Below are 19534 nucleotides of genomic sequence, written 5' to 3'. Positions count from 1 at the left end.
TTTGTAAAATTGAATATATCCCGTTTGGTGTTAAATAAATTTGACTCTACATTAGTGTGGAATTTTGCTACTGTTGTGTTTTCCTTTTATTACTGTTTGTGTGCTAGCACAAAAAAACTGCTTCTGAGTTAAACTATTTTTGTGTCAAGGTATCAGAGTGTTAAGCACAGGTTAATTTAATAGCCTATTGTCATTCACCCTGACCATTGTGGCTGCTGCTTGGGAATGGTTCACACCTGCCTTAATCCACAACCCAATTTCTCACAGAAGCTATGGACAAAACAAAGAGAACAAGATGATTTTCAAGGAGGTAGTGTGGAAAAGCAATGAAGAGAAATTAATACAGTGCGTTCCTGTAAGGAAATGAAAACTTGGTTTAAAACCAGTGGTGTTTGTCATACCGCTAATCAGGGATAGTATGCACTATGTGAATGTAATTACAATAAAATACAGTATATTCTGGAAGGGGTTATTTTATTACTCTGCTGTATTTGAACCAAAGTGAGATTGTTTCCAAGTTTTTAACTCGAATATTTACAAGTATGAAGAACAAACAGTAAATTGAAAAGCTGACATAATTAAAGGACATCAGTTGGTAATTACACATTTCTTCCCTCTTTGACTCCCACACAAAGTAACTTGTTACCTGAATATACTTACCATTATGAGCTTCATTTGTCATGGGCGTGAGTAATATGCTCTCTTCACCCTAAAACAACACAAATTGTAAATGTGGTCTAATCATAAGTAGTTACTATGCATGTTGCCCCATGTTGCCCCATGTTTTGACTCTTGCACCATAAGTGATCCCAAAATCAAGAGTTATATTGTTTAAAGGGAGTTAAGTATTAGTTATTTAACTTTCCCAAACATTGCTACTGAAGATTGTCAGTATTCCTTTCCCAGTCCTTACTAAATAAGAAGTATTACTTTGCACACGGGCACCCTTGTCCCTAACTCTAAGAACTTTGTTTCCCATCACATAGAACATGCTATTTCTCTTTCATTTTACCTGAACATCTCTTCTTCCGTCACTGATAATAACTTGTTTAACTAATATCAAATCATGTTTTTACTATGGAATTCTGCATTGTCTCAGGAGTCGGTATTAGGTTGGTAGGTAAAAGTTCATAGGTAGTAGGTCTTACTTTAGAATGCCGTTTTGGTTCCTTGACCCGTGTGGTAGAGATTTCCTGATGATGCATACACTTTACATACATATCTAACCTAACTGCATGACAAACGTGAGATGCCCTAACTCTTTAAAGTATGTATGTGCAAGGCCTAGTAAGTAGAGAGCTAATATTTTAAATGGTAATGATAACTAATAGAGTTTGTAAGATCATTATTTTATTTTAGCAGCAGGTTGATATTAGTCATGCTAATAAAAATAACAAAAACGCAGCAGAGGGGAGTCTTCCCCCCAAAATGCTTATACCAATTTTCAGTTTTTTAACCCCCTTAACTGCAAATAAACTCTATTCTAGTTTATTCAAATTATACATTTTAGCCCGCCAAAACTCAAGTGCTGGAGGTTCTCTTTGTAGCCATTCAGAGGCAATGCATAAACGTGCAACAGACATAGCAATGAATATCAAATGTCGATGCATATACATTAAGTTCTCATGAGTATCAATAAACTGCATCCCTAATAACATGATTGTTGGGGTAATTCTTATCGGGCCCATACTTGTAGATAAGAATTTCTCTATATCAGAAATAAATTTAGATACCTATAGCTAAAAAAACATGTACTCTATCTGCATTCTCACCCCCACATCAAAATCATCTGCCATCAAACTCCACCCCCCATTTAGCCATTCTAGCGGGGGTGTAATGCAAGTCAAATGTTGTTTTAAAGACCTGTGCCTTCAAATTGGCCGACTTTAGCACTTCTATGGCATTAACTAATATCTTTTCGATAGATATATTTTTGACCATTTCTCATTCTACTTTTCAATATCATCCACTTTATATGACAATAGTGATTGATAAACCACCCCAATCTTTTCCTGACATCTAACCATCTCAATAAAAGATTTAGGAACTAGGGCCACTTTTTTTTAACAAAAAATCCCTAATTTGAAGAAATTTAAAAAACTGAGATCTAGTCAAATCAAATTGTTTAGCTAATTCTTCAAATGACTTGAGCACACCCCCAGTGTAAAATAAATCCCCCAATTTACAGCTATTTACAGTATTATCACAAAAATAAGTGGTAAAACCTTTACCTCATTCAGCTGGGTATAGTATGATATTTTCTCCAGTAATTCACATTTTTTAATTCTTTTCCATACTTTAAAAGCACTTCCTAATGTCTTGAATCGAGTACGTTTATAATAACTCCAATCAATTTCTCTAAACAGACACTGTCTGGCAATAGGACCCAAGATTATCTCAAAGATTGTTGGTGCCTCAGCTATACTCCTAGCACCCTCACCAGTTAGAAAAACCTGCATCCTTAACAAAAAACAAGTATAAAAATACAAACTAAAGTCGGGTATAGCTAGCCCCCCTCTAATTACTGGTAAGGTCATAAACCGCATAGCGCGTATCGGTTACCCAGGGGCCCATATAAACTTTCCACACATCAATTGAAGATGTTGTAACTGAGTAGAAGTCACTTCCAAAGGAATTGAAACAAATAAATATAAAACTTTAGGTAAAATATTCATTTTAATGATATTACTCCGTCCAATTAGCGTAAAATGCAGGCGTCCCCATCTATCTAAAGATTCCCTGATGTTATGCAGTAAAAAATTCCAATTTACTTCAATAACCTCATGCGTCGATGCCCTTATTTTTATACCCAAATACGTCACCTCTTTAACTATCCTGGCATCTAGCCAGATAATACTATCTGAACACAAAATTTGTGTTTTAGCCACATTCAATTTGTAACCAGATATTTGGCCAAAAGCTATCGCTAGTCGCTTGATCTCTGTCAGTGCTAAGGAGGGATCTGAAGAGGTTACAGAAATATCATCTGCATAAGCAAAAACAGAGAATTGATAATCCAACACAGAAAAAGGTTTGACACATGGGTTATTGCCTAATTGTTCAACAAAAGCATTTATATAAAGGGCAAACAGAAGGGGGGAGCAGGGACAACCTTGCCTCGTGCGACGAGTACTACTTACAAAGTCAGATACCAAACCCATAGCAGATATCTTGGCAGTCGGTGTCTTATAAAGGGCCTTTAATGCAGACATAAATCCAGAACCAAACCCTATTCGATACATCAATTGCCATAAGTACTCCCATTCCACACGATCAAACGCGTTATCTGTGTCTAATAAAATAAAACTCAAATCTCGCTTTTCGACAGATGCAATATCAAATAATGTTATCACTTTGTTGACATGAGAGACGGTTCCTCGTGATGATATAAGACCGTGTTGGTTTGGAGATAAAAATGAAATAATGACTTTGGATAGCCGAATAGCCAAAATCTTGGAGTATATCTTGCTATCACAATTTAATTGCGAGATCGGGTGATATGAGCCCACCAAATCTGGCTTTTTACCCTTTTCACAGACGACCACAATAGTGGCCTCTGCCCCAGATTTAGGCGGATTTCTCGCCTGTGCCTCACAAAAGACGTCCAACATCTCATCCTTTATGTATTGAAAAAAAAGTTTATATACTTCGACTGGAATTTTATCAGGCCCAGCAGCTTTGCCTACAGCTAGGCTCTTGACTGCACTTTCTAATTCTTCCATGGTGATTGGAGTATCAAGTTGCGCTGCTTCGCCAATATCAAGGTATGAAAGTCCTTCCTGGCACAAAAGACTATCATTTCCTTTTAGCCCTCCCTGCTGGGTATATAAATCGGTATAGAATTGGTAAAAAATAGACAATATCTGTTGTGGATTTTGACACTCTATACCACTCTGGGCCTTCAGAGTCTGAATAGATTGAGCTGGCTCTCTCATACGTAGCCGTAGTGCTAGTTGTTTACCAATGGTTTCCCCATATTCATGGTTGTGTTGTTTGAATATTAAATATTTTCTTGCATTCTCCATATTCCAAAAACCCAAAATGTTAGCTCTATGCTGAGCTACAGTATCTTCTAGTTCAGAAATATTATTCTTGTGCGATGCAATACCTATGGTTAAAGCACCCTCCGCCTCTCTCAAAATATCATAGTAGTGAAGTAAATCAGATTTGAGTTTCCTTTGCTAGTATATACCAAAATTAGGGCCTTCACCCCTAAAACCAGCCTTAAATGTGTCCCATATAATGGTAGTGTCAGCCGATTGTCTGTTATTTAAAAAAAAAATCCCTCATCCAACACCTCATATAATCTTTAAATTCATCATTTAAGGAATGTTTACAATCAAACGTAAAAGAACTTGGTTGGGTTTGCCTACTAAATACACATAATTCTAGAACAATAGGGGCGTGATCGGAGGAGATTCTTGGGTAGAGTTGAACAGAAGCACCTTCTAATAAAGAAGAGGGCGCAAAAAAAGAATCCAGTCTAACTAGCTTTTTGTGTGGGTATGAATAAAACGTAAACTCTGGTTCAGACTTTTTCAACATCCCCCACACATCAACTAGTCCATGCTCCTTAACTACATTACAAAGTGCTTTGAATACCTGTGGCTTCCACCCTTTATACTTATGAGGACCCTCCTCTATTGCTAAATTTGACAAATTAATATTAATATCCCCACATGCTACCAAAGGTTGCGCCCATGAGGCCAGTTCCATATACAGTTCAACAAGGGTTTCCACCTTATTGAAATTTGAGCCATATATAGTACACACCGTAAACTTACTCCTCCCTAGACCACATTCAATTATGACCCATCAACCCTTTTTATCAGATAAGGTCCGTACAATAGTGACTAGCATTTGGTTGAACTAATATAGCGAGTCCTCTCATCATACAAGATTGCTGAGAGGCCGAGATCAATGAAAATCCCAATTCTTTCAAAATATTCCGTTTAACCCAAGGTATAATTGTTTCTTGAATACAGATCAGATCGGGCTGAATAAATCGAAGCTCTGCTGCAACTTTTTTTCGCTTCACCCAATTATTAAGGCCGGAAACATTCAATGGAGATATTCTTATCCCTTTATTTAACATTGTGATAAAAGACCAATACCACTTCGAGTCACTCCTAGCTTACTGGTGAACACCTTGTAATAGCTACTACAGAAACCAAAAAATTGAATTTGAAAGCAACTCATAATTTTAATGTTTATCAATTTTGATTGTTCACTTGTTACTGTGGAATTTTCTCCCCTTTCACCCCCTTGACCCCACCTCAGTGACCCCCATCCCTCCTCCCTTTGGTGGCACCCTAGCACTCCCCCTACCCTCAACCCACCCCCCCTTTAACAAGGCTTTAGGACTCCCCGTCCTGTAGATGTGAGCTCGCTCTCAGTCCCCTGCCTTTACCTGTGGGTCTCAATCTCCATAGAAAAAAAAAAAAACAATCACCCAAAACAAACGGAGAGGATTAGGAGAAGAAAAGACGCAGCACAAATCAAATCTAGCTAGCTAGAGTTTAAATATTCTTTAGCAGGACCAATACAGGTAAAGAAGCGAGTGCGTTCTTTGTAAATTACTTTCAATTTAGCAGGAAACATTAAAAACACTTGAGCCTCTTTAGATTGAAATTCCGGAATCAAATGCAGAAACCCCTAACGGAGCTCAACAGAGTGTTGACATAGATCTGGACACACAAAAATCTTGAAATCGCCCCGTTTCTTTTCTTGTCTGGGCGTGCCCGCAGAAAGACTTCCTCTCGAGCAAGGAAACTATTAAAAAACACCAGAATAGCTCTGAGTTTTAAATCTTGCTGGCCAGGTCTCGCTCGGATGTTAAATGGAAATCTGTGAACCCGCTCAACCTCCCTATCCCAATCCCACTTCGTCACCTCGGGGAAGGCTTTTTTATCCTCTAGGGCCGTGGTTCCCAAACTGTGCGCCGCGGCATCCTGGTGCGCCGTAATGAGGAGCCAGGGGTGCCGCGACCACAATGTGGAAAAGTGAAGCCTCATTTTTTTGCAGTCAAAATATGTCCCTCCTGCAAATCCCAAGAGCGCACTTCCGCTATACGTGCGTCTCTGATTTCTAACGTGCTCTGTTTTTACAGTAAACATAATGCTGGTGATACGTGTGTAAAACGAAGTTTGGGCATTTACACCTGTATCACCAGCATTATTTTTACTTTAAAAACGGAGCACGTTAGACATCAGATATAAAATATAAGCCAAACCAAGGCCTTCTCTCAGCGAGAGGAAGGCCTTGACGTTGCTTATGTTTTATGTCTGATTTCTAACATGCTCCTTTTTTACAGTAAACATAATGCTGCTGTTACGGGTGTAAAAGGAAGGTTGGGCATTTACACATGTATCACCAGCATTATTTTTACTGTAAAAACAGAGCACATTAGAAATCACTCATAAAATATAAGCCAAGCCAAGGCCAAAGTGTTAAGATCCATTGGTGCACTATATATGGGTCCGATGTATATACATGTATGATGCCCCTGCACAGTTCTTATTGATATTAGGACTGCTACTGCAGCTGGGTTTTGCGGGGGCACACCTTGGCATGGCAAGGGAGGGAATGTATCCTTCTTTAATGAAGTGAAGCTAGACAATGTTACACAGGGTATCTCCACCCTACAGGTTTTGTTTATTAAAAAGTTTTGTGCAGCAGAACAGATCACCCCTTAGCATCGCTCCAGGTCTTGCCAACCTTTTTTCATATTGACACTGTCTGAAGCATTTATGGAAATTACTACCTTTAAATGTGTTCTTTTATGAGTGACGCTATAAAATGTATTAAATGCGTCTGAGAGAGAGTGGTTATGGAGACTGTTAAAGAGTAGTAGGGAGGGAATTCATGGCAGAAGTGGTCATTGGGAGGGGGGGCACAAAAAAACATTGCCGCACTTGGTGCCACCAGTGCTAAAGCCGGCCCTGCTGCTGTGCAACAGACTCACAGAATGGTAAAAAAAAATGGTGGGCAGCCACGGCCAACTGCCAATTTGGTCAAGGGAGCCACGGGTCAAAAAGGTTTGGGAACCACTGCTCTAGGGTCTGAACCCTCCTTCCCCTCTGGTATCTGGAGAACCCTCAAATTATTTCTACGAGACCGGTTTTCAATGTCAGCTAGTTTCCACATAGTGTCCTCCTTAGTCGCCATATATAGATCAGTGGCAGTCTTATGTTGAGCCAGTTCGTCCTCTAAAGTGGATATACGTGCTTCTGCTTCATTAAATGTAGATGAAAATTCGGCATGAGATTTCACCAAGCGCCTAACAGAATTTTGAAGCTTCCGGCATGAGTTTTGAACTCACTCGCTTCTCGAGTCTCATCTTGATGTGATATGATGGATCGGTAGATCAAAGCTAGGGAGATTTCCTCTCCCTCTACCTCTGACAACTGTCCCCCCTGAATCGGAGACTTTACTAAAGTCCCTTTCTTTCCATTTAGGTCCAGCTTCCTAACAGTATGGGAGCAGCCATCTTCCTGTTCTTCCTGTTCTTCCATATCTAGACTGCTATGGTCTCTTCCATCCCCCATACTCAGTTGAGCTGAATATTGTACAGCAAGATCCTCACATGATCACAGCGACTGTTCCGACAAGAAAAAAAAGTCAGCTGAGTCAGTTTCTGGAGCCAATGTATGTTGTTCTTGGCCCCCTTCAACAGCCCCACCAGGGTTAAGGTCATCGCTATGCGTAGTACTTTCAGCAACTACATTTCAAACATTATCCACTACATCGACCTTGCCCCTCTCCATTATTAGAGATGCCGGATTGAGTTGAGTACTTGCCGTATTACCAGATTCCCCCAACTTCGAGGGTAGGGAAGCAGGATTAACCACAGGATTAACCACAGCAACTACAGCAGCTGCATCAGAGTCACTTACTAATCCATTAGTCAAGTCAACAGAGTGTGCAGGGTTAGCTGGTGCTTCTGCAATGTTGCCTCCCCGGTGCTGTCTCTCTTTATCTTTAACAGCAAGAAATAACTCAGGTATTTTTTCCCCCAGGTTTTGATTCCCTTTAGCTCTGGTCGCAGTAGCTACACAATCCGCTGGATTAGTTAAATTTCCACTGCTAATGCCTCCCTGCAGAGTCTTTCTCACCTGCCCTGCTCCCGGTGCCCCATTGGCACCCTCCGCGGACTCTCCTTCCTGCCCGCGGTTCTTACTGCAGGTTCCTTTCGGCGGCATCTCCTCTCGCAACTTCGAGCTCCCGGCAGAATTAAGCAACACAGTACAGGTGAGCCGATCCCCAGCGAGCAGCGACGCCCACCGAGTCCGACTCCAGGGCTGAAGCCATGTAGCTGAAACCAACAGCAGCCGCAGCATCGGATTTTAAGCAGGCAGATTGATTCCACAGATTCCGCCACCGCAGTGAGTGAAAACGAGGCGGGCAGCGAGGGGTAGCTTCAATTAGTAGCTCGGTAGTAGCTCGGTAGTCAAATCCAGTGAAAATCCAATCCATTCGCTGATAACCAGAAGGGCACAAGTAAGTTTAAATTTTTAATGTAGTGGAACTGGTGGAAATTCATCCCTCCTCTCCCTTTCAAGTTCTCCCAGCAGGGTCCGGCAGGAGCGGTCTGCCCAAGCGTCCAACGCGGACGCCATCTTGCCTCTCGGACCTAATTTAAAAGGTCATTTATTGAGATACAATTTTATTTAATTTGATTTTTGTAGTAATAGTTTTGCATTAAATGTTTAATATCTAGTGTTTACAATAGTAAAATAATTTGTTTTACTGTTATTTTTATTATTTATGTTGAAGCTCTGATTTTAGTCTTTAAGTATTATGTGTATTATTTTTTACAAATATTTTAAACTATATATTTTTATTTGATGATTGTAAATTATAAGAATATTTTTTTAATGTAATTAATTTTTTAAGTTAATATATATTTTAAAGTTAATTTAGAGTATAATAGTTCAAATTCTATATATTTACCTAAAGTTAAAATAGTTTTGCTGCCCATATATGTGACTTTACATGCAAAGTATTTAAAGTCAATATTTATTTCCTCAATAAATTTTGTGGGTAATATTTTTGTTGCTGATATTTTTCACAGCAATATTTATTTATAGAACCATTTGCAGCCTGATCATGCGATCTCAATTGAGCAGTAGCACTTCCGAGTAAGCCTCTAAAATGTGTCTAGCTCTGTTGTCTAGGCCTGTGGTTGCAGAATTTTTATAACCTTTGATTTGTTTATATTTAATCTAGAATGAGCAGCTATATGGAAAAATTAAGTGAAGAAAGATGGAAATTACATTTTACTAATCCATGGATCATGTAATCCGGCAAACCCATATTAATTTAGCTGCTTGCAATGCCCAGACTATTTAACCACCTTTCTGGGGACATTAAGTTAAAAGCTCCACTGTTATGCCACCATTTTTCAAATATTTCATTGAGATGGTAAGTCCGAACAACCAATTAATAGGATTGCCAGGTACATCACAAATATGTTGGAATATTTATTTAATGCTCCTTCAGAATCTCCTGGAGTTTTCTTAGGGGGGGAAATCCCGAAACCCCAGTAAAGGAAGTCAGACTCACTTGCCATGCTTGCTCATTTACCTAAAAAATACAAAGATTTTTAAGCTCCCACCACATTCAAATTTCATGACCTGCCACTAACCCTGGGAGGATTGTATTAGAGCTCATTAGGATGTGAAACTGTTGAGTAGGGCTTGAATATGGGCTAGTAGCTATGCAGGATATGCATTTTTACATTCTTGCAAAACGAGATAATAGTGGCCTTCTCAACGATCTTCTCAAAGAATATTTGGTGAGTGACTAGACTGTATTTTCTTGGGTCATCTGAGTCCATGTTAGTCTTCTTTAAAACAGCCAGATTCTTACTGCCCTTGAACAGTCCAGAAAGACGTCTTGACTTAGGGCCTTATTATGAGTTTGGGGGTCTGACTGCCGCAGGACCGCATCCATAAACGATAGTAGACCGCTGCGCCTGTGGCCTTCCGACCGCCGTATTATGAGTTTTCCAATGGGGCGGCGGTGTGGCCGCGGCGGTATTACGGTGGTGGGCAAAATGTATAAGTGAACATGCTCCTGTTTAGTGGAGACCTGGTTGAAGGGATCCACGTTGAAATCTGTTGGGAAGAACTGAAAAGGGATGAGTATGCACCCCAAATCCTTCTTTTCCAACCTTTAGGCAGCAGTCTGACCACCGCAGTCAGCTCATCGGGAAGACAACTACGGATGGCGGTGTTGCGCATCTGTACCACCCAAAGGTGGCTGCCTTTCTTCAACTACGACCCAGGTGGTCGGCGGTGTGCTGGCAATGCCAGCCGTCCAGCCACAGTCTTCTCAAAGCCAATCTTCCAACTGCCAATCAAAGCCAATCTGTGGGTGAATGGCTCACAGCTGTCAGACCGCTGGGAAGGTGGTCCAAGGATGGCCAATCTCATAATAAGGCCCTTAGTGTTTACACTGATGAAGTTCAGTAGGCATTTCATTGCTCCCCAGGATCGTCAAAAGGAAAGATGCCATGACATTGTCTGCATGTGACTTGACTTTCTGGGAAGGGAGGAGTGCCATCAAATCATCAATGGAAACAGTGGAAGAAGATGTCTATTTGGATGTTGTGCACAGAGAGTATGTGGCATTGATGTCTTGCAGGATTGTGTCACTGTTATCCTCAAACCATTTATGGGTTGCTGTTCACTTCTCCTAAGCATTAATGAGTAATGGAACAGGCATGCATTTTATAAAGGAATTGTTTATCATTGTAGTGGGTGTCCTCTGCATCTGCAGTGCATTGCCTATGAGTGGTTTTACAGTGCTGTCAAGTCTTATTGCATCTGCAATTTCTGAATCCTTTATTGACATCTGATGTTGTATTTGCCAGTGGGTAGCTCCTAATAGTGCCATAGAACAAAAAGTAGGATTAATGGTGTTTTTAGCTTGATTGAGGCATGAGTATCTGCTGTATTTTGAATGGTGAGGTTGAACGCTTTCAGCAGGGTCTTGACATTTCTACTTCAGTCAGTTATGGCTGCAAACAAAGTTGATATGCATCACATTTGTTGAAATAGATTTCCCTGTTGAAATTGCAATCTCGCAATTACAGAAATCGCAAATTGCGATCTCGCTAATTGCGAGATCGCAAAAACGGGAAGTCGCATTCCGAGCACAGTGATGACATCACAACCAGGAAGCAGGCAGTTCCCACCCTCATTCTGCATACTGAGCCTGAAGTGGATGCAGCACTGTTCAGAGCTCCACTCCAGACCACCTCCAGCTCAAAATCAGGAGACACCCCAGTGCAGAATATGTCCCAGGAAGCAGCAGGGGGCAGTACATCAGAAAGGAAAAGAAAAATAAAGTTTTCCGAACAAGAACTGGAATTCCTCATAGAGGGAGTGAGCAGAGACCACGACCGTCTCTTTGGGAAGGATTCAAGGAGGGTGCCTGAGGCTGACAAGAGAAGGAAATGGATGCGCATCCGCGCAAAAGTGAATTCCGTGGGAGTGACCCAGCGCTCCATAGAAGATTTAAAGAAGAGGTGGTACGACCTCAGGGGGCGTGCCAAGGAGAGGATCGCAGAGAGGCTGGTGGAGCGTGTCGCAACAGGAGGAGGAGAGGCCACTGTCCCCCCCAACACCCCACTTGAGGATCCCGTGGAAGACACCCTGAACCCCCAGGCATGCGTTGGGGTAACCCAGCACGACTCCTCCCGACTCACCCAAGATTCTCAAGGTAAGTGCCATGCGACTGCGACCCAGTCCCCTGACAATGGCCATGACCCTAGAGCAACCCATCAGCAACCCCAGTCAAGCAGACCATGCACACCAGAATAGCCCTATTGCATTGTGGGACATGTAGTCTGATCACATTTTCCATCTAGCCCCATACAGCCAGTCCTGTCCAGTGAGAGTCAATCCTACAGCCAGTCAGGGAATGTTAGCCTGCATGCATGTAGCAACCTTCTATGTGCAAGATACATGTTATTAATTACCGTCCACTTTACATCACAGGTGGCGCTGCAGAACCCAGCACTGACAGTGAGGCACTGCAAATAGCTGATGATCATGAGGACACCGAGGGAGACGTCCATCCATCCCCTCAAACAGGACCATCAGGTCAAGCTGCAGCACCAGCAGTAGTAACACCACCTGCCCCTGTGGACAGTGCCACCTCAGCGCCAACAGGCACGCCACAACCGCAGCGTGTGACACACATGCCAGTGGGACTGACAACAAGTTCTGCAGCATGCAAACAAACCCGGCGCACTGCCGCAGTGAGATCCCAGTCCAGCGGACTGGTGAGGGAGGCGCGCACCACAACAGCACACGCTGCCAGGGGGGTGAATGTGCGGGCACCTGGGCTCTCCATTGAGCGCCGTATGCTCCGCATACATCAGAAACAAGCCCGTCATCTCGCAGCAATACACCTACAGCTGCACAAGACCGCTAGCAATGTGGGACAGCTGTCAGACAGGATGGAGAGGATGACAGTGGAGGCCAACACCCAGGACATGTTGACACAGCGGGACGTCAACCAGCGCCACCACCGCCAGCTGCTAACCCGCCTGTCTGCGTACACGAGGTCAAAGTACTTAATAGGGAATGCCACCTCCCAGCTCTCACGACGCTCGTTGGCCATGCAAGTGCAAATGGTCCAGTGCTGCCAGGATGTTGCAAGGGCACTGGAGCAAGTTACCACTGCAGTGCAGGGTCTGCAGGCAACTGGCCATGGCCAGGCGGGTGGGGGGGATGACACTAGTGAGGCAAACTCAAGCCACAGCAGCCAATCTGTGCCACTGGTGGTAGTACCCCGCCGCAGCTCCAGGCCCACTGCTGCCGCACGGGCAAATCCTGAGGAAGAGCTTGAAAGACACCTGGGAGCGTCCGCCCGGAGGCGCCATTGACCTTTTCTTTAGTACCATGAAGGGCCATGCTGCTGAGACAAGCATGCCCTCCTACAATACATGTGAACATATGACTCAATATAGCTCTCATGTGGCAGTGTGAGAAATTCAAAATTTATTGTGAACAAAATAATAACAAATATTCCGTTCCAGTTAATCCGACTCATGTCGTTATTTGAATTGTCATGAATGAGTGAAGTGTTGGGTGAGGGGAGTGAGTGCACTAGAAACAGTTAATAGTGATTTGGTTGTGGCGCCTGTGTCCTTCTGCAGGATTCTCACCGTGTGCATGCCGCACATGTGCAGGTGGGCGGTTGTCCCCTTCCGACTCACTGCCAGAGATCTCTACAGGTATCCTGTGCTTGGTAGCAATGTTGTGGAGTATTGCACACCCAGCCACGATGCGGCAACAGACCTCAGGCTCGTATTTGAGGGCCCCACCAGTCTTGTGAAGTATGCGGAATCGGCTCTTCAAAAGGCCAAATGTCCTCTCAATGCAATTTCTTGTGTGTATGTGTGCACCATTGCTGTGGTGTTGCAGGGTTGAGGAATAAGGTTAGGAGGTACTCACGGAGACCGTAGGCGCTGTCACCTGAATGTAAGGAGCAGAGGGTGAGTGCCTGTGATGCGAAGCTACATGGTCACAGTGTACATTTTGGTGGCATGTGTACTTACCAGGTAGGTGTCCTTCGCCAAAGTCTCCCCTGGCCAGTCGTGTGTGCATGCCGCTGTGCCGGAATATGAAGGAGTCATGTGTGCTCCCCGGGTATTGTGCCACTATGTCCGTGATGATTGTCTTAGCGTTGCACACCATCTGGATATTCAGGGAGTTGTAGGACTTGCGGTTCCGGTACATGTATTTGGTTTGTGCAGGTGGGCAGATGTGGATGTGGGTACAGTCAATGCATCCTATTACATGTGGGAATTGCGCAATGTTGTAAAGTCCTGTTGGGTGGTCAGGAATGTGATGTAATGGTGTAGCCGGGTCAGCATAGCCTCCAGTAAACTCCTTAGGCAGCGGGACATGGTGCTCTGGGAGATCCCCCCTGCAAAAGCGACTATCCCCTGAAAGCTTCCGGAGGCCAGGAGGTGCAGGCTGCACAAGACCTGGACATGGGTGGGCACGGCATTGGTCCTCCTTGTTGGGTGCTGCAGCAGGGGGTCGAGGTCCCGGATCAGCTAAGTGATCATTGCCCCATTTAGGCGGTACTTGGAGTAGATTTGCTCCGCAGTTTGGCCCAGAAGGGTGATCCGCTGGCGGAATATTCGCTCCTGGATCCTGCGTCCGTTCCTTGCTGCAGCCTGGAGCCTTCGCCGTCGGACCACCATGTATAGTCCAGGCATGAAGAGAGTCCTCATGCTCCTACTGTGTCTCCTTAAGTTTGTTTGAAGAGGCCTGCACCTGAGGCTCGGTGTTTTTTTTTTGTATTTTTTTTTTCTTCATGGCTACCACCTGGTTTGGGTTATCCTTAAATTGTGCCTCGCAAAATGCAATTTTCGTTTTTTTCGCAATTTACTAGTTTTCATGAATTGCATTTGCGATTGTTTAGCGAGTTCGTAAAATATTTTGCAGAATCCATGGGTTCTCGCTAAATCCGATTCGCTATAGGTGTTCCTCCAGGATTCTGGGAATTAGTTTGCGAATTCGCGATTGTTTTTTGGAGATTTCGCAATTTTAAGCTTTTTCCTTTCATGAATTGCTTTTCATTATATTGCGATCGCAATAGCTAATTCGCAGCTATTGCGATCGCAATTTTGCTTGATGAATCTGGCTGTGAGTCTCTTTTGTAGAAGTCGATACTCTTCAGTGGGGCAAAGCTGGAGGCTGTAGCATTCAAAAGTTCTTGGAGGTAGGATACCCCTTTGTTGAGGGAGGACTTGCTGATGCAGAGAAGCGCAAAGCAAGAGCTACTGCAAATTCAGACCGACCGGTATTAGCACCTTAGGCAGATAGACAAGCAGGTTAGTCCCAGTCTTCTCTCGGTCAAGAGAGCAGTTTTTAGTCAAAAACATTTTAAGTCACAAGTTCTGGATTTTGGTTATCTAGGAACCTTTAGCAAAACCACCAATGTTTTGGGACAGAAGGGGACCATTCGGGGGTTCAAGATGGTAGGAGTCTTTTATTCCCCTAAGGCTCCGATCAGGAGGTTAACAAACTAGCCCTTGGAGTTACCCTGGTAGTCCCTGGATCAAGTGCAGAAGCATATCTCAAGGAACAGGCCTCTAAAGGTTAAAGACAGGCTCCAGGCAGTAAAGCTGTCCTTCCAGGTGCAGCAAAGCAGTCTGTGGAGTACACAGCAGGTCACAGCAGTGGGCAGTCCTCTGAGAGTCCTTCCGCAGGTCCAGAAAGTGAATTGAAGCACGGGTATGAGGGTCCTACTTTTTACACCTGGTGCCTTCTTTGAAGTAGGAGAAGTTTCTAGATGTTTTCCCATGAAGTGCTTTGAATTTCCTGAATACCCCTGCCCTGGCTCTAAACTGACTACAGGGAAAATGCAGTGGTAACAACTCCTTTGTGTGAAGTTAGAGCACAGCCTGTTCAGTAACAAGTGGAGCTGTTCCCAGCTCCGCCTGCCCCCATTGTGCCAGTTGATGGCCCATTCAGGCACACCTAATCCCTGTGACCATCAAGGAGACATTAACAAAGTCAAACTGCCAACTACACCTAGTCATGTGAGTTGGAACAGGCTGCAGGTACCAAATAGCAAAGGCAGAAAAATGCCAACTGTCTAAAAGTGGCATTTTCAAAATTGCAAAATTCAAAGCCAACTTTGCCAGTATAGAGGATTTTTTAATAACATTTCCATAGATACTAAAAAGGAATGGCCCGATTACGATGTTGTACAGACTGCCACCGATAGGCCATTGGTGGCGGTCCGCCCGTCATCCAGGGTCGCAGTCCGACCACCGGATTACGATGCCAGTGGTCAGAGCATGGCGGGCGGGGGGGAGAACGCTGACTCCAACAGGATCGGAGATCCCTTTGAGGTATCGACCGGACCGGTAATCCCAATCCCTGAATGGTGGCAGTGCCCGTTCAGGCACAGCAGTTGGGATTACGATGTCCCTTTCCCTCTGCCTTTTCATGGCAGTCTGACCGCCATGAAAAGGCAGATGGAAAGTGAGTTTGGAGGGCCCTAACCCCCCTGGGCCTCCACTATCAGGCCTGGACAGCACCCATGGTGCCCCCTGAAACATCCATGCACCCTAATCAGTCACCATATGGTGCCTGGCACAGGGATGTTCCTAAACAGGTTTTTTTTAATTGAGGCTTGTGCTGCAACCCTTTTCCTGGCGGCAGCACAAGCCTCAATGCAAAAAGGCATGTTTCCGATTGCATACACAGTGGTCCGATCATAATTATGAGGTTGTGACTGATGCCTACTTGTCGGGAGGACCCAATCCCAAATCGATTGCGGTACGGACGCTCGTCCGACCGCCTTTGTAATCAGCCCCGAAAAGCTTGCCTGTTCTCAATCAAGAGTTTGCTCTTATTAAATATAATAAGGCAATCCAATGTTATCCTATGGGACAGGTAGGCCTCACAGTAGTTAAACAAATTTTGGAGTTTTTCACTACCGGGACACGTAAAACTTAGAAGCACATGTCTAACCTTTTAATTACAATGCACACCGCCATATCGGCTACCTAGGACCTAACTTAGGAATGATTTAAATGCAATAAAAGGGGAGTCGGAGGTTCAGCAAGGGTGTTATATTGCCAAGTAGAGTTGGCAGTTTCAAACTGCATTCAAGCTGCAATGGCAGGCTTAGGGTTTGTTTTCTGGGGCTACTTAAGTAGGTGGCACAATAAGTGCTGCAGGCCCACTAATCACATTTAATGTGCAGGCCCTGCATATAAGGTATACCACTCCACAAGGGATTGATATGTAAATTAGATATGTCAATCAGGTGTAAGCCATTTTAACCTTGTTTAAGTGAGTGAGCACAAGCACTTTAGCACTTAAGCACTGGTTAGCAATAGCAAAGTTCACACAGTCCTAAGGCCAACAAAAACGATTTTCAGCAAAAGTGCAGGGCAAAAGGCAAAGCGTTTGGGGAAACACCGCCCTAAGGCTGACAAGTCTAACTGCCATCATGGAGGACAGCTGTCTGTGTATGAGTGTCAACTTGTTGAAAGCTGCTTGCTGTTGGGGCAGGGTGGTGGATGTCTGCAGTCCCTATATCTGCCTTGTAAGGCCAGTTAATTTGCTGCTGCATACAAATACATCAAATATGAATCGATTTTCAGCTATAAACTCTGACATATGTCGCTAATCGCATTTTTTTCAGTAGGCATAGAAAGGATATCTAGTATTGAAATACACATTTTACCCACGCAACTACATCTTCTAGCTTAATAAATTACAGCCTTATTCATGAAGGGGCCGTTTTGCGAGCCCCTAATAGCGAATCATAGCGATTCGCTATTAAGGACTCGCAAAACGGTAATCATGTAGGAATCGCATAATAAAATGCGATTCCTACTGATTCCTTATTTGCGATTAGCAAATTGCTAATCGCAAATAAGGAATAACTCGCCATTCATTCCTATGGGCCAAAAGGCCCATAGGAATGAATGGGGAGTATTCCTTATTTGCGATTAGCAATTAGCTAATCGCAAATAAGATTGCGATTTGAAGGGTGCCAGGGGTGTCCACAGGACACCCTGTAGCACCCCTCAAATGATCTGTGACACAGGTGTTGCACACACACATGTCCAAAGGACATGTGTGTGTGTAACATGCAACTCAGAAAAATGCATTTAAATGCATTTTTCTGAGTTTTCGCAATTTACCGCGAGGTCTGACCTCGCGGTAAATTGCGCCTAGAAATAGCGAAATCGCAAATTGAAATAGGATGTTGAATAGCATTTAAGGAATCTCAAATAGAGATTCCTTAAATGTCATTTCCTCGCACTTTTGCGACATCGCAATTAGCGATTTTTGCTTTTGGGATGCTGAATCCCAAAAGCAAAAATCGCACTCGCAAAGGGCCGGATTCTCAGAATCCGGCCCTTTGCGAGCCGATTTAGCCTTCATGAATAAGGCTGTTAGTCTTTCAAAACAAGCAAATGGAGGAGGAAACCTCAATCGATTATTTTTAAGACATTTACCTGTAAGACATATACATTTTTAAAAAAACGAAAATTAACGTTCTAGGCTGTTTCTTTCAGGTCAGAGGAAAAAATGGGAAAACTTTGCTTTTTAAAATAAATTATGTAGTTAAGTACTTGTAGTAATTCATTTGTAGATAAAATTAGATTTATTGAAATCTTCTTATTCTTACCTTCATGGACATCATTACGGGTCGCCAGGGGTCGCAGATGCGACCCCTGGCAACCTCTGGCACTGCATTTGCGAGCCCTGGCCTCAGAGATGCCAAAATCAGTGCCCTGAACCCTGGGGCAGCTCGTCCTTATGGAGGCAGCGCGTCCTTCTGAACATTGGTTAGAACTCCAATCTCCTTGGTATTTATATATATTTTTTATTACACAAATAGTTACTAATAGTATATTATTTACTATTAGTGTGATAGAAAATGGTGTACAATTAGCGGGAATATGACCCTCCCCGGCAACAGAGGTAAGTAAAAAAAGAAAAAGTGAACTGTATGTTCTGTGCACACGCGCTGGGGGGAGCGTGTATGTGTGATTGTGTGTGTATGTGTAAGCATGTGTGTGTCAGTGAAGATAAAGGTCAAATGGTGTGTGATGTTGCTACCTCTACCCCTGGCCTTTTGGTGAATTGACGTCCATTTTTACCTTACACGGCTTTCCCTTCTTGTCAACACCCACAGGCATATAAAAGTGCTGCAGCAATATAAACTTGGGCATACCATCAGTACAGCATATGTAATATAAGCCCCCCTTATGACACTGCTCAATCTAGAAGTTGTACACCCGGTCTCTGCATATTCACCTTACTGGGTTCGTCGTGCAGCTGTATCCCTTCAAAATTCTTCAAATGTATCTTCATTAAATCTGCATGAAACTTTTTTGCATTTAGGAAAAAAAGAGGCATGCCCACTGATACAATTTTCACCTTTTGGCATTGTTCCTGCGGAAAGACGCATATACTATTTTAAATTATGCAGTTATTTAGGCCATAAAACATTTATTTACTACTTATTTAGTTCTTTCTATAGTTCTGTTATGTTACATATCATAGGTGGATCTAAACATTTTAAGAGCAACGGGCCCTTGTCAGGGATTTACTGTATGCATATACATACTCAACATCTGCTAAATCACCACTACATAGGAATAACAGCACCTGAAAGCAATTTACAAAGGATAACTTCAAATAACATAACACATATCATGACACCGTAAGAAAAAGCAACACACTAATGCATCTGAACTCAGAGGCACAGGCTAACACAACCCATAGCTGACCTGGTCAGTGTGACTGCTCTTCCCCAGCGCAGCTCCACCACTAAATGTTGAACCCTGAACCCCTGAGCTCCGTTGCAGGGTGTTCGAAGCCCAACTCCATCCGCAGGCTCCTGCCTGCGACTCATCCCTGGTGGTTCAGTGGGAGAGCTCTTCTGCTGCTCTGCTCCTCTTGTTCTTTTTCTCTTTTCCATCTTTTTATTTTTTCTCTTCCTTCTCTTTCTGTTTCCTTTTGGTTTCTTT

General features: G+C 43.4%; 1 protein-coding gene across 2 annotated transcripts in view; it reads right to left on the bottom strand.

Annotated features, from left to right (window-relative positions):
* SLC26A7 (solute carrier family 26 member 7) overlaps positions 1 to 19534 on the bottom strand; it is a 577439-nt gene that overhangs the window by 98787 nt on the left and 459118 nt on the right. For both annotated transcript variants that reach the window (XR_015310095.1, XM_086967017.1), the window contains exons 13-14: positions 18819 to 18956; positions 661 to 709 (exon numbers count right to left, since the gene is read on the bottom strand). Coding sequence is in view for 1 of the 2 variants with exons in the window: in XM_086967017.1 (XP_086823143.1) it covers positions 661 to 709; positions 18819 to 18956 (187 nt within the window). In the remaining variant the exon portion in view is untranslated. The remainder of the gene's footprint in view (positions 1 to 660; positions 710 to 18818; positions 18957 to 19534) is intronic.

Source organism: Lissotriton vulgaris, chromosome 4_1 (assembly GCF_964263255.1).
Source record: "Lissotriton vulgaris chromosome 4_1, aLisVul1.2, whole genome shotgun sequence".
Classification (NCBI taxonomy): Eukaryota; Metazoa; Chordata; class Amphibia; order Caudata; family Salamandridae; genus Lissotriton; species Lissotriton vulgaris.
Note: the sequence above shows the minus strand (reverse complement) of the source record. Positions and strands in the feature narration are given on the sequence as shown.